Consider the following 14,128-nt stretch of genomic DNA (forward strand, 5'->3'; position numbering starts at 1 on the left):
CCCCCGCCAGCAGCACAGGGGGATGGGGAATGGGGGTTGCGGTCAGTTCATCACACATCGTTTCTGCTGCTCCTTCCTCCTCAGAGGCAGGACTCCTCACACTCTTCCCCTGCTCCAGCGTGGGGTCCCTCCCACAGGAGGCAGTCCTCCACAGACTTCTCCAACATGAGTCCTTCCCACAGGCTGCAGTTCTTCACAGGCTGCTCCAACATGGGTCCCTTCCACAGGGTGCAGTCCTTCAGGCACAGGCTGCTCCAGCGTGGGTCCCCCGTGGGTTCACAAGTCCTGCCAGAAAACCTGCTCCAGCATGGGCTGCTCTCTCCGCGGGTCCGCAGGTCCTGCCAGGAGCCTGCTCCAGCACGGGCTTCCCACGGGGTCACAGCCTCCTTCGGGCACTCACCTGCTCTGGCGTGGGGACTTCCGCGGGCTGCAGGTGGATATCTGCTCCACTGTGGACCTCCCTGGGCTGGGGGACAGCCTGCCTCACCATGGTCTTCCCCACGGGCTGCAGGGGAATCTCTGCTTCAGCGCCTGGAGCACCTCCTCCCCCTCCTTCTTCACTGACCTGGAGGTCTGCAGGGTTGTTTCTCTCACGTGTTCTCCCTCCTCTCTCTGGCTGCAGTTTCTGTGTCGCAGCAACTTTTTTTCCCTTCTTAAATATGTCATCCCAGAGGCGCTACCACTGTCACTTATTGGCTCGGCCTTTGCCAGCGGCGGGTCCCTCTTGGAGCCGGCTGGCATTGGCTCTGTCGGACACAGGGGAAGCTTCTAGCAGCTTCTCACAGAAGCCACCCATGTAGCACCCCCTGCCACCAAAACCTTGCCACATGGACCCAATACATTCCACCCCTTGCCTCTGTCCATCAAAGAAGAGCACTTTCAACACTAGTGCCATAGGAAGAGTTTGCTGTAAAATGCATGGTTTAATATTACATTATAATTCATGTAGTTAATAAAAACTAAAACAAACACGTAAAAAAAAGTTTTGTGCATGCTTTCGGGCAAAATTAAATTTTAAACTTAATTTAAATTAAATGTCAAGCTTATCCTACATGATAATGGCTGAAAACTGGGTTGAACTTCAGCAGCACTTTAATTTCTTGAAATAAGAAAAAGTTAATGAAAGGACTGAGTACTAATACAAATTTGGTGTACAGTTTCATGATTAATGTGATTGACAGGTTACTGCTTAGTATTTAACTTAAATATTAAGTGAAAACATGTTTACTGAGAATTCCAGATAAGTTACTTACTGAAGTAAAAGCCAGAAGTTCCTCTTCAGTTAATTTGTGCATTGGATTGTTCTTTTGGAAGTCTATACTGTAAATAAAATTAAAATAAAATAAAACAATACTGATTTAATCTTTAGAACACTACTATGCAAAACACATTTTTCAAACTTGCAGAAATCTAAAGGACATTCTGGAAAACTGTTACAATAACAAATGGGACTATGGTATGTGCAGAAGAAGGCCTAGACCTAGGAGCAGTCACAGAAAAAAGAACCATCTAGGGGACCAAGATATTTCAGTAGTATCTTTCCAATACCATTCTAAATTGAAACATCTTACTCAGTTTAAGCTTATGGGAATAAGAATTTTACAAATCCTAAACACTTTTAAATCCTTTCTCTGTTTTTTCAGAGGTCTGTTTTCAGTTAAAATTCTATGACTAATTGAACACAGATTCTGCAAAGCAAAAAACCACTAGCGCTCAAAAAGTGCTGAAGGGTAGTCTCAAACAAACACCCTCTTTCTAGTCACTCAAGGAACATGACCACAGGGGTCCATCTCTCACTAACCAGCATTACCACTAGCTTGTGGTACACAAAGGGGGAAAACCAGAAGAATACACAGATATGAGAATTAAAATTATTTTATTCACAGTTAGACATGTTACAGAGATGATAAAGAAATTGGGCTTACAACTCTACATGGGCGGATGTTCTCCTTAGACAACAGCCCATCAACGTTTACAAATATATTACAAGAGAGAACTCCAAAGAGCAACAAGGCTACAATTCAAGCTCCCTGTGAAAACAAAAGATATGAAGTGAAAATATATCCTAAATCATACCACGGAGTATGGATAATCACCAAACCTATGTAATGGCTATATACATAAGCTTAAATTTATCACACTGTTCCTTAAACTTTGCAGCAGGCTTCATATTATAGGTTAAAATTGCAAAGATAGTATATTAATTGTAATGATAGGTCACAGATTGGAATTATTCTTCATACATTACATACCTTACTTTGGAGACAAGACTTTACCCCAGTCTAACTTTTTTCTTGCTATTTTGTTAATTCTTCTTTGTACATATGATACAATCACCATTGCAGAAATAAGTCAATACTTGGATAAAACCTTCTTACTAGCCACAAGAACAAGGTACAGGATAGAGGCTGCCTGTTGAAAACTCAGTTATCTTTGAAAGGTCATAATGATCAAGAGAGATTCCTGAGGACTGACAGAAAGTAAATGTCACTCCTATCTTCAGCAAGAGCAAGAAGGAGGATCCAGGTAAACCTCACCCTATTCCTTGGAAACGATATGAAGCAAATCCTCCTTGAAGCCATTTCCTAACACACAGAGAGAGCAGTCAGTACAGATTCACCAAGGGGAAGTCATGCTTGACCAACCTGATAACCTCTATGATGAAATGACTGGCTTGGTAGATTTGGGGAGAGCAGTGGATGTTGTCTACCTGCACTTCGGTAAAGTTTCAACACAGCCTCCCATAAGATCCTCATAAAGAAGCTGATGAGTAGACAGTGAGGTGCACTGAAAACTGGCTGAAAAGGTAGGCCCAGAGGGTTGTGATCAGCAGTAGAAAGTCTAGTTGGAAGCCAATAACTAGTGTTGTACCCCAGGGGTCAATACAGAGTGCAATGCTGTTCAACACCTTTATTAAGAATCTAGGTGACAGGGCAGAGTGTACCCTCAGTAAGTTCACTGATGGCACAAAATTGGAAGGAGCAGCTGATAGACCAGCAGGTTGTGTTACCATTCAAAGACATCTTGATAAGCTGGAGAAACAGGATGACAGGAACCTCATGCAGTTCTGCAAAGGGAAATACCAAGTCCTGACCTTGCTTGAGCAGAGGGTTGGACAAGATGAACTCCAGCATTCCCTTCCAACCGCAACCACTCCGATATGAAGAAGGTGGCGGCAACAGAGTAGACTGTATGCATTTAGGTAGAAGAAATCATGCTTGATTAACCAGATAGCCTTCCATGATGAGATGACTAGATTAGTGGACTTTATCTTGACTTCAGAAAGGCACTTGACACTGTCTTCCGTAACATCCTCACAGACAAATTGATGAAATATGGACTAGGTAAATGCACAGCACAGTGGATTGAAAACTACATGAACTGCCTGTCTCAAAGGGTTATGACAAGCAGCATGAAGTCCAGCTGGAGGCCAGTGACTAGTGGTGTATCCTAGGGATCAAATAATGTTTAACATCTTCATTAATAACCTTGATGATGGGACATGATGCAAAGTCCTGCACTTGGGGAGGAACAGCCCCATGAACCAGTACAGGCTGGGGGCAGACCATCTGGTAATGATCTTGGCAGAAAAAGACCTGGGGTCCTGGTGAAAACCAAGTTGAACATGAGCCAGCAATGTGCCCTTGCGGCAAAGTCATCCAAAGCCTCCTGGCCAGTGTTAGAAAGAACACTGCTAGCAGGTGAAGGGAGGCGATCCTTTCCCTCTACTCAGCACTGGTGAAACAATACCTGGAGTGCTGTCACCAGCTCTGGGCTCCTCAGTTCAAGAGAGATGTGGACAGACTGGAGCAAGCCCAGCAAAGGGCCACAATGATGGTTAAGATAGTGGAGCGTCTGACATACAAAGAGCGGGTGAGAAAGCTGGGGTGGTTTAACCTGGAGAAGAGAAGGCTCGTGGGGATCTTATCAATGTGTATAAATACCTGATGGCAGGCAGTAAACAAGACAGAACCAGACTCTTCTCAGTGGTGCCCAATTAAAGGACAAGAAACAATGGACACAAACTAAAATCCAGAAAACTCCATTAAAAAAAATAAGGAAAACCTTCATTAACGTGAGGGTAGTAAAGCACAGGAAGGGGTTACCCAGAGAGGCTGTGGTGTCTCCATCCTTGGAGATATTCAAGGCCCAATTGGATGTGGCTGTAAACAACCTGCTCTAGTTGACTGTTTCAAGCAGGGAAGTTGGACTAGATGATATCTAGAGGTCCCCTTCCAACCTCAACAATTTCATTAAGTTTTAATTTAATGATACTTACAGTTTACATTTTTCATGAAGAACAGAGTCTATTTCTTACTGAAAGTGAGAAATAAGCTGACTTTTTTCACATTGCACTTCAAAATTTCTCTCTACATTGTACACATTACTGGGTATCATGTCACTGATCTCTCTTGCCATCCTATTCTGACTATCTCATGTAGAATACAGAAGGATTTGTTGTTTTTCTTTTCTGTAAGTTTTTTTTTCCTCCCCTCAATCTTAGTAAAAAAATTTAATTTAGTTTCATTTTTCTTCCTGGAGAATACCAAAAGTAACATTTATGCTGTGTCCAGGACATACTGTAGGCTCTGAGGAACAACTAAAAGGTGTGACTGTCTACTGACTGTTTTCATACCTGAGTATACTTAATGATACTATACATAAGCTGTGAGAGTTGAAAGGAGACAGCACAGTGAAAAGTTTGAGAAATGCAGTAATTTGCAGTTTATTTTCAGAGTGACTGAATATCCCAAATGAAGTAAGAATCTGCTTTTCAGAAAAGAACCTTCCTCTGCCTTCGAGTGCTTACAGTCTAAAATGGCTAAGATAGAAAAGATAAAACACATTGATTTTCTTTTGGTAAATTCTACCAAGGTGTAGCCAGAATACATTTTGAAACTTTTTTATACTATGTTACTTTTTACTTTGAATTTATCTCCCCCACCACTTGCTTACCTGCCAGCTGTGAAAAAAGGCCAGAGTGCCTGATGTGTTTTGTTTTTTCCTCTAAAGAAAAGACACGATATAATATTAAGACATAAAATAATTCTAAGAGTAAGCAAAGCACTCAAGATAGGAAAAAGAAAAATCTATGCTATTCAAGCACTCATATCTCTTTATCTTTGCATGCCCACAAAAAGAAATAGAATTATTATCTGTGTAGCAGAGCGCCAAGCTTCCTTCCTGATGGCATGGGCCTCTTCCAAATTCCACGCCCATTATATGGGGGAACAGAGGGGAAAAAAAAAACAACACAAAACCCACAGGAAGATAAAGTTCTCTCTGGAGAGCACTTCAGCATTTCTAAGATGGCCATTCTTTAGGAACCACCAATATTCATCAAACTAGAGCAGCCGAGGAATGAATACAGATGAAACATTCAGGAAATTAAGGGATGATTTGAAACAAATTCTACTCTGTCAATGCAAATGGCATTTGTTCAAAGGACTGCATCCAAATACAGGTAGGCTAAGAAACAGAGCAAAAGCATAATTACACCCCCTTCTGAGATTCAACTTCCTACTTCTATTAGGAGATAAGATCCCTTTCCCCTCTCTTTGTAACTTAGGAGATCTACTCTTTAATAGTGCTTTTTGATAAGAAAGTATCACGAACTTTCCCCAAAATTTTGGAGGGGTGGGTGCATCAATGATGACAATACACAACTGCAAAATCCCACCAAAGTAAACAAAATTGTAAGTGTGTACAGTGAATTTTCTAAATGTGTGTGTATACTTGCTGTGGTAGCTTTTTATATATATATATATATATATATATATATATATATATTTTTATATATATATATAAAAAGCTACCACAGCAAGTAAGTGGCATATGGGAGCTACTCTCTCACTTTATTAAATTGGTAACATCTAAAATTGTTATATAAGTTATATAATAAAGAATCAAAAAGCATACCAGATTTAGAGCTGATGATTATTCACAGCAACATAAGCCAAAAGAATAAAATGTACCTATTTTTTTTAAACTATTGATACCTTTATGTGCAAATGCAAACACGTGTGTGAACTGACATAAACATAAGTAGGTTCCTTAAACCTGAACTGAAATTATATAACTGCAGTTCTTTAAGGTTCAAGGTTTCATGAAAAGGGTTTTTTCACCTCTTTGATTAATCAACCAACTAGTTTTATCCTGTAACAATACAGGTACCTCATAAAGCAAATTGGGTGAGTGGGTGGGCGAGAGGGGAAGGGCATTACCGACCAGAATTTTTTTTAAAAAGATTTGTGTCTTATTGTAGGGAAGAACATGACAAGAGCAGCTGAAAGACGATTTCTACAGTGTAATAAAGCTTGAGAGATCTTCCAACTCTTCTTCCAGCTTATACAAACTGTAACTGTAACTTCCGACAAATGTTTATCCAGTCTATTCCTAAAGACCTCCCATGATGGAGGTTCCACACATGCTTCATACCATTTATGCTGGTATTTCATAACACCTGGCAGCTTGAGCAAGCTGTTTGAGTGTGGCCACAAGGAAATACCAACTATGGTTTTGGTTGAGTACTGATAAGAAAGGGCCTCAAAAAGCAAGTGAAGACCTTGACAACACCTTTTATTCTTGTTATGTTCAAAAAAGTTGGACTCTGTCAATAAGGAAAGCTAACTATTATTATTCCTTCTGATTTAACTTGTGTGGTTCTGAATTTTGGTGAAGAGACCAGCTGAAAAAAAGAAAAGTATATTAACTATTCAGTAACGCATTTTCCCCCATCTTTCCACAGGAAAAAAACAATGTTATTGATGGGCTTTTTTGAAAGTTTTCGACAACACTGCTAGGAAACAATTCTGTCATATTTCACTGCTTTTTTCCTTCCTTGAGAAAATTCTACATGAAAACAGGAAAGTAATAAGGAATTTCTCTGCTTCAGTTACTTTTTTCCTTGCCCAATGTCAGCTGCTAGCAGAAATACTTATAGTCAGCTTGAGATAGTCAACTGAAGTCACTAACACAAATGTGACTTCAGGTGAAAAATAACAAGTTTCCCTATCTATAGGAAAAAAAAAAAAAGAGTAAAGAAGGCAGCAAAAAACCTTCAAATATTATAACAAGAACACCACAGCAGGTGGGCAACCGGAATGTTAAGTGACGTGACCACAGCTTTTGAAAAGCATGGGTAAACCAAGGGACAGTTAAATTTTGACAAAATTTGAACTTATTTTTCAGCATCCTAAAGATATACTGAGTCAAGCAGAAAGGATTAATCCTCTCCTTATTTGAGATACATTGGTCACAGCTTTTTGAAACATATAGATGTACTTCTTCCAGATCAAAGCAGTGAGAAAATAGGTCTCTAATTTCCTTTCCTGCCACATCCATGTACAATGCTTTAAGACACGTAAGTATAGTAATGCAAACCTTGAAAGATAAGAGAAAAAGGAAATTGTTTTAATGACTTTTCTATACTGAATCAAATAAAATTTAAAGCTATATTTTAAATCTGAATCCGAATCCAGAGTAGAATTGTAGCTTGGTTTTAAGCATTTTTAATGACTGTGTCAGCTCTTGTCAGAGTATTTTATGAACATTTCACTTCCATGCCTGCATTTGTTCTGATTTCAAGGACAGGTTAAGCAGTTCACCCCAGAGAATTTCAGGAGCTGAAATCAGAGTGGAATTTAGGATCTATTGCTATAGGATCTACAATCAGTCATCTTTTCATAACAATATGAAGAGGAGTCACTAATCACCGCACCATTCAGCTTTGCAAGGTATTTTCTGTCCATTCTTGAATCCTATCTTAGGGAGTTGAATGAAATGAAGAGGGAAGAGAACAAAGAGAAATAGACATTCATTCTTCTTAAAACAGATACAAGAGCAGCTTAGAGTAAGATTACTCTGCAGCAGAAAAAAAAAAGTATTTTCTAGCAAATCAGCTAAAGCTAATTGCCAATAGTTTACAACTTACAATCAATTATTTAATCTGATTAATCAGATCTACATTGGCAGCCTATTGTATAAGGAATCTAGTTTAACTAACTAGTTATATAGTTTGGGACTCAAAAAACTATAATCTTTGTAACAGTGGAATTAATAGCAATCATTCCAAAGCATCCCTTTTTGGATTATGACTAAACATTTGTTTCAAGAACTGATTTTAAAAGTTGACATATGTTAAAGAACATTATTAAAAGCTAAGTGTTCTTCAAATAGCTGAAGTTGTATTAAAACACAGGACACAGAAAGGATAAAAAACTCTGGAATATTAAATAATAATAATGAAATTTCTCTAAAAATATAATTAAGAAGTAAAAACAAACAAACAAAAAGTTTAAGGAGCAACTAACCAAAAGAGTCAAAGCCAGTACTAAACCCTTCTTCCAATACAGCAGGAACAAAAAATTGTGAGAGTCCATAGGATCAAATGACAGTCCTGGTATAAAAGCCATTGCAGAGAAGCTATATGAATTCATTGCATTAGCATTTATTGTAGAAGAACACAATAAAATTCCCACAAGAGAGCCTTTTTGGGTAAGGGAGAGAATTACAGGAGAGAAGAATCTTTCTGAAATTAAAAAGCTGCACAAGGAGGTTACGTGCTAAGATGTCGGATGCTAAGAAGTTAACAGGACCAAACAGTATTCAGAAAAAAAGAGTTTAAAGTGAGTTTTGGGATGACATAGCTGAGACACTAAAAGCAGCGTGTTCCTCATTTAAAACTTCCTCAGTGCCTGAAGACAAGAGAGCAGCAAAAACAATGCCAGCCTTTAGAACTGGTGTCAGGGGATCAGTGTAACTACTGGCTTGAAAGCATATTATCTCTTGCAGGTAAGGAGAGACTATATAATGAACAGAAGGACTAAAGATATCTGGACAAATACAATGTGTATGGGGAGAGTCAGCCAGGCTAACAGAAAAAAAAATTCCTGCATTACAAACCTGTTGGGGGCTTTTGGAAAGTTTAACCAGTGTGAGGATATACATAAGCCAGTTGATGAAATCAACTTGGATCTCTGTAAGTTATTTTGAAGTCCCTCACCAAGAAGAACTTTCAAAGAAACTGCACATTCATGAGGTAAGAGGGAATGTCTTGGCAAAGGTCAACGACTGATTAAAAGATAGGAAATGGTATGAGACAAACCATCAGCCATCCCAATGGAGAAGGTCACCATAGTAATCCTGCATAGGTTTTGTGCTGTGATCCGTGTGCTGTAATATTAATAAACAAACTGGAACAGGAGAATGCACAGTAAGGTGAGAAAACTTGCAAATGATATGACATTCTTTGAAGTAAGGATGTGAATAGACAATAAGGAGCTATAGAAAGACCTTACAGGATAGAGCAAAAGGGTAATAAAATAAAAATGCCAAGCAATGCACAATAGGAAACACAGTCCTAGCTTCACAAAAAATGATAGGCTCCAATCTGATCATTTCTATTCAAGAGCAACTCTTTAGCACTGCAGCTGCATGAAAATATTAGCTCAGTACTAGGCAGCTGTTAAAAGGCAAATCAAACTGTAATTAATTAGGAAAGTAATAGAGAATAACATACTAGGGCATACTACATAAAGTATACAAATCAATAACATAAAGCCTACATAAAATATGACATAAAGCCTTTGTTCGCCCACCCATGTATAGTATGTTCTGTTTTGGATGTTTTTTTTTAAAAGCAGTAATTCAGTACTGGAAAAATTTCAGAAACAGCTAGAACAATCGTCGTTTTATGATGATGAATAATGATGTTTTATGCTTTATAAACATGTAACAACTTCTGTGAAAAGGAATGTCTGATTAGGCTAGGACTAACCAAAGCAGGACATTGCAGAGGTTTTCAGAATGGTTAGCAAAAAGAGAGTTAAGTCACTAAATAACGCTACTGGCAACCAAAACTACATGGAGGAGGTTTTTTTTAACAGCAGACACAAAATATGTAGACAGACACCTTTGCCAAAGGATGCTACCATAGCAAGAAATTTATACAGGCTCAATGGAAGGTGACAAATATTTGAGAGATTCATTGAAGGCTGCCGTGCAAACAAGCCAGATTAGGCTCAGAAAATCACGGTTTAGAGGCTAGGAAAGTATTAGGGAGAAGGTATTAGGGAGAAGGGAGCAACAACACGCTTGCCCTGTTATTCACCTTTACGTATCTTCTCACAGCCACTCTTGAAGACAGAGTATAAAGTTAGATGGATAAAGACAACTACTGAGTTTTTGTTTGCTTATGTTTCCTAGCACATTACCTCTCTGCAAGTGCAGACAATGCAAATTCAAGTTTCTCAGGTAACTACTTAAACTACAGTTAACTAGCATGAGATAAACGATGAAGAATAGATAGGTCAGACTTAACACATGCATTTTTATGAGTATTTGCTGTATTTCTATGTGGTTTTACCAGCTGTGTTAATTCTGTGAATGAAAAAGAGCTAAACCCAACAAACTGATCATTTTACAAGCGTTTTCAAGATTTCACAAAGGTATTTCAAGTGACTAATGTTTATGTGAGCATTCCGAATAGCAAGACAGGAAGTTCATTTCCCCAGATGGAATCTCTTCACACAACTATATGTAGTGGTGCACAGCAATATATTTTGTAGCAGTGATTTTAAAGAGCCATAAGCTAACCATCGTGAGATCACTACGCTGCCTGGCACCAGTAATTGGTTTGTTTAAAAAAAAAAACCAAACAACCAAAAACCACTTATAGGGCATGTTTATAGAGATGGGCCAGAGTGCCAAAAAGTATTTAACAGAAAAACCTTCATCACCTTTAATACTGTCCAAGATTTTATTTCGTAGCTTTTACTTTCATAGGACAACATGTGTAAACTCTGGCCTTCCACAGTCAATTTAACATAACCTTTTCCATCTCAATGGCTCAAAAGAGAGAATGCTCTCTTATAACAGCAGATGAAAACAGCCGTTTACCTGCCATTGCCTTGTACTTCTGATACAAGCTATACAGCATGACCTTGCTATAAAGCACAAAGAAGGTTGCAATCATATATATATATGTAAATATATATATATAAAAAAATCTTAATAAGCACATGATCCATCTTATGTAACTTTAACAATGTAAAATTTAGGCCTTTAATCTAGCTAACTATGTGTGCTTCCTTCAGAGTCAATGCAAAAGTACAGATAAATGTAGGGAGTGATTCAATCCATTGTAAAGTTAAGTGTCTGAAGTGAAATGAATCACACTCTGTAGGTGCTGATTTCTCCACTGACTGGAACATGGACAGCCAGCTAATAAGAGATTCTCAAATTTCAAGTAGCTAAGTGTTTTCCTTTCTCACCTACCCAAATTTCCCATGATGTTTCCATTGCCAGCATGTATATTGGGATTTTTTTTCTAATTACTCAATTGATTCAAAAGCTCATATTTGGTAATTCTGTTAAAAATCCTTTAGTCCTAATGCTATTTAGTGCTTATGCAGGTTTCAAGTACACTTCTACAGCTCACTGCGTAAACTGTATAATATAGTATTATCCAATTTATTACTGTATAATAAAAGCTAGGCTTCCTGATGGTTTCCTTACCAGCTGAAGACTGGTGCATAGTCTTTGGCTGAGCTGAGGTAACTCCGTATAACACATTATTTTGACCTGATTTGATCCTTGAGAGACAACAAAAGATTAAGAAATAACCAGCCATTGGATATTTTTCTTTGCTTTCTTAGAAATTTCTATAGCTGTATTAAATTTCTAAAAGCTTTGCCCTGTTAAAAAAAACAGTGAATCAAGTGATGAGAAGGGATTTTCTTCCCAAGCTGCTGACACACAGCTACTATTGTCTATTGTAACAGCTATCTAATTTGGGCTATTTCCAAGCGACAAGGGAAACATACTCCCCTCTCAGTTTCCCAGTATTTAGGCATTTACACTGTATTATTTAAATTGTACATTGGCCCATTCTTGGTTTTTTAAAATATTTTTATTTTATTTTTAAATTGGAACATTAGTATCATTTTCTATCAGCCTCTGAAAGTTTGGTTCGAGGCTCTATACCAAATTTTGACCACAGTCTTAAGGCCTTACTATAAAACAAATTTTATACCACCATGACTAGTTACTTTGATACAAAATATCAAAAAAGCCCTAGCCAAGTGATGCTTCTGCACTCCTAGGAGTTTCTTTTAACGCTTCCTTCACATTGCATTACTCCTGCAGTGAGATGATCTGAAGACACCTCTAGACACTTTCATCCTATACAGATACTACAGAATCTGGATACGATAGAATAGGAAACCCTTGTGTAAGCGAGGCAGACTGGGGTGGGTTTTCCTCCCCCTCTACATTTTGTTTTAGCTACAGTTTCATTATCATAAGAGGCAAATGCTTCCTGTTAGATTTAGTTCTGCAGACTGTTCAGTATTTGGAAGAAAAGGAATTTGCAGAGAAGAAACAGAATAGCCAAACACTTTAAAGGAAACTGCCTCAAATTACAGATGCCACAGAGAAATGGCTGGGTACAGTTTACATTGCTACTTTTTTATACAAATGGATTACTGATAAATAAGCTGTTCTTTCCTTAAATCAGTGTAAGAGAGAGAGGTTTAAAAAAAAAAATCTAATTGATTCAGGCTCATGCATGTTATTTACAAGCTGGATTAAGTATACTGCATAAGATGTTGCTTGGATTTTTGTAAAGACAGCTGGCATGAGATACTTCAACACTTCAAAAAATATTTTATATCCTCTTAAAATGTTATTGGGGAGGAAGAGATGAAAATGTTTGTACTGATACTGTAACAGTATTTTGTTTAGCCATTTGATCATTGTAACCTACTTGAAATGAAACTTACTTCACAGCAAGAAACATTATGTGTATTCAGGTAATGCCATAGGATCCTATGCAATTGTAATTAAGTGTTTTCTGAAAGTTGTAGCAATTTTCAGTTTGTTCTGCTATCCACAAACATTTCTGCATGCTGCTGATTTCAAGTTAACATTATTTAGCTACAAAAATCTCCATTGAATTAAGGCAAATTTCTCTCACATTTACTGTAACACAAATACTAGCAAGCACAGTGAAATGTATAGCAAAAAGTTTGCTCAATTTACAACTTTTCCTTTACCTGCAGGCTGCCTTTCTTCAACATACCAGGTCAGCGTCTGAAAGTTTATCTGCATTAGAAAAAACATCCACCGCTGACAATGGCAGTCAAAAACTGATACCATTAAGGTGACGCTAGATCTAAACCAAAGTCTAGTTATAACCATTTTTGAAACTTAAAGGAATTCTAAAGCCAACTTATTGGTTATGAAATGAGGTATTTACTGAACTGAAGTCCTCAAGCATGAACAAAAAGCAAGAAATCTCCTATACCTAAGGTTTGAGAAGTATGTTTTACTTAAAAGCCAATGCTAAAAGCTTTAACATGCATATGCTTCCTTGCAAATTGATATGCCAATAGCTGGTATAGACATCAAGGTTACAGTCAGCAATCCAAGCCTAAACTCCACTCAGTCACAAGGGTTGTATTGTAAATCCCCTCAGAAGAACAGCTCTCAAAGCTGGCATTCTACTAACATTTCTGCAACATGGCTAGATATCAAATCTTGTCTCCATCTATGACTGAAATAGTTTCAGTTGCTTAACATTATCTCACCCGCTGCATGGCATTTACCATTCCTATGGGGAAGTAACACCATAATTTTTTTTTTTTTTGGTGGTTGATTTTAGTTTCTTAAATGAGCTTCTTGCCTTGAGTCCTGCCAAACTCATATACCACTTGCATTATAATGCACACACAGATAGCAGTCAAGATGGTTTCCAGCCACTATTCAGAGCACAACAGTAGCTGTTTCAAAGTGACATACCGTGGTCAAGAAACCGACTGTGCAGCCAGCCAATGTAAAATTCAAATTCTACCCTGTCATTAAGAAAGAGAGGAAAGAGAAAGACCAACAGGCAAATTAAAATTTCCCTCAGAAGGGTGGAAGCAGGAGGGATGATACAATCTGAATAATGTGCAAGCTCAAACACAAAAAAGAAACCTGTAGAGGGTGGAAGCAAGGACAGGTAGCCTGGGAAGAATACAGAGAAATTATCCAAGCAGTCACAGATCAGGTTCAGAAAGCTAAAGCCCTGATAGAATTAAATCTGGCCAGGGACATCAAGGGCAACAAGAAAAGCTTCAATAGTGTC

General features: G+C 38.1%; 1 protein-coding gene across 1 annotated transcript in view; it reads right to left on the bottom strand.

Annotated features, from left to right (window-relative positions):
• Positions 1-14,128, bottom strand: part of TTC27 (tetratricopeptide repeat domain 27) — a 142,130-nt gene that overhangs the window by 88,710 nt on the left and 39,292 nt on the right. Inside the window, exon 9 of the mRNA XM_010581214.1 lies at positions 1,254-1,320. Within this exon, the coding sequence (XP_010579516.1) occupies positions 1,254-1,320 (67 nt within the window). The remainder of the gene's footprint in view (positions 1-1,253; positions 1,321-14,128) is intronic.

The sequence above is a fragment of the Haliaeetus leucocephalus genome, unplaced genomic scaffold, assembly GCF_000737465.1.
Source record: "Haliaeetus leucocephalus isolate CR32 unplaced genomic scaffold, Haliaeetus_leucocephalus-4.0 Scaffold752, whole genome shotgun sequence".
NCBI classification, from domain to species: domain Eukaryota; kingdom Metazoa; phylum Chordata; class Aves; order Accipitriformes; family Accipitridae; genus Haliaeetus; species Haliaeetus leucocephalus.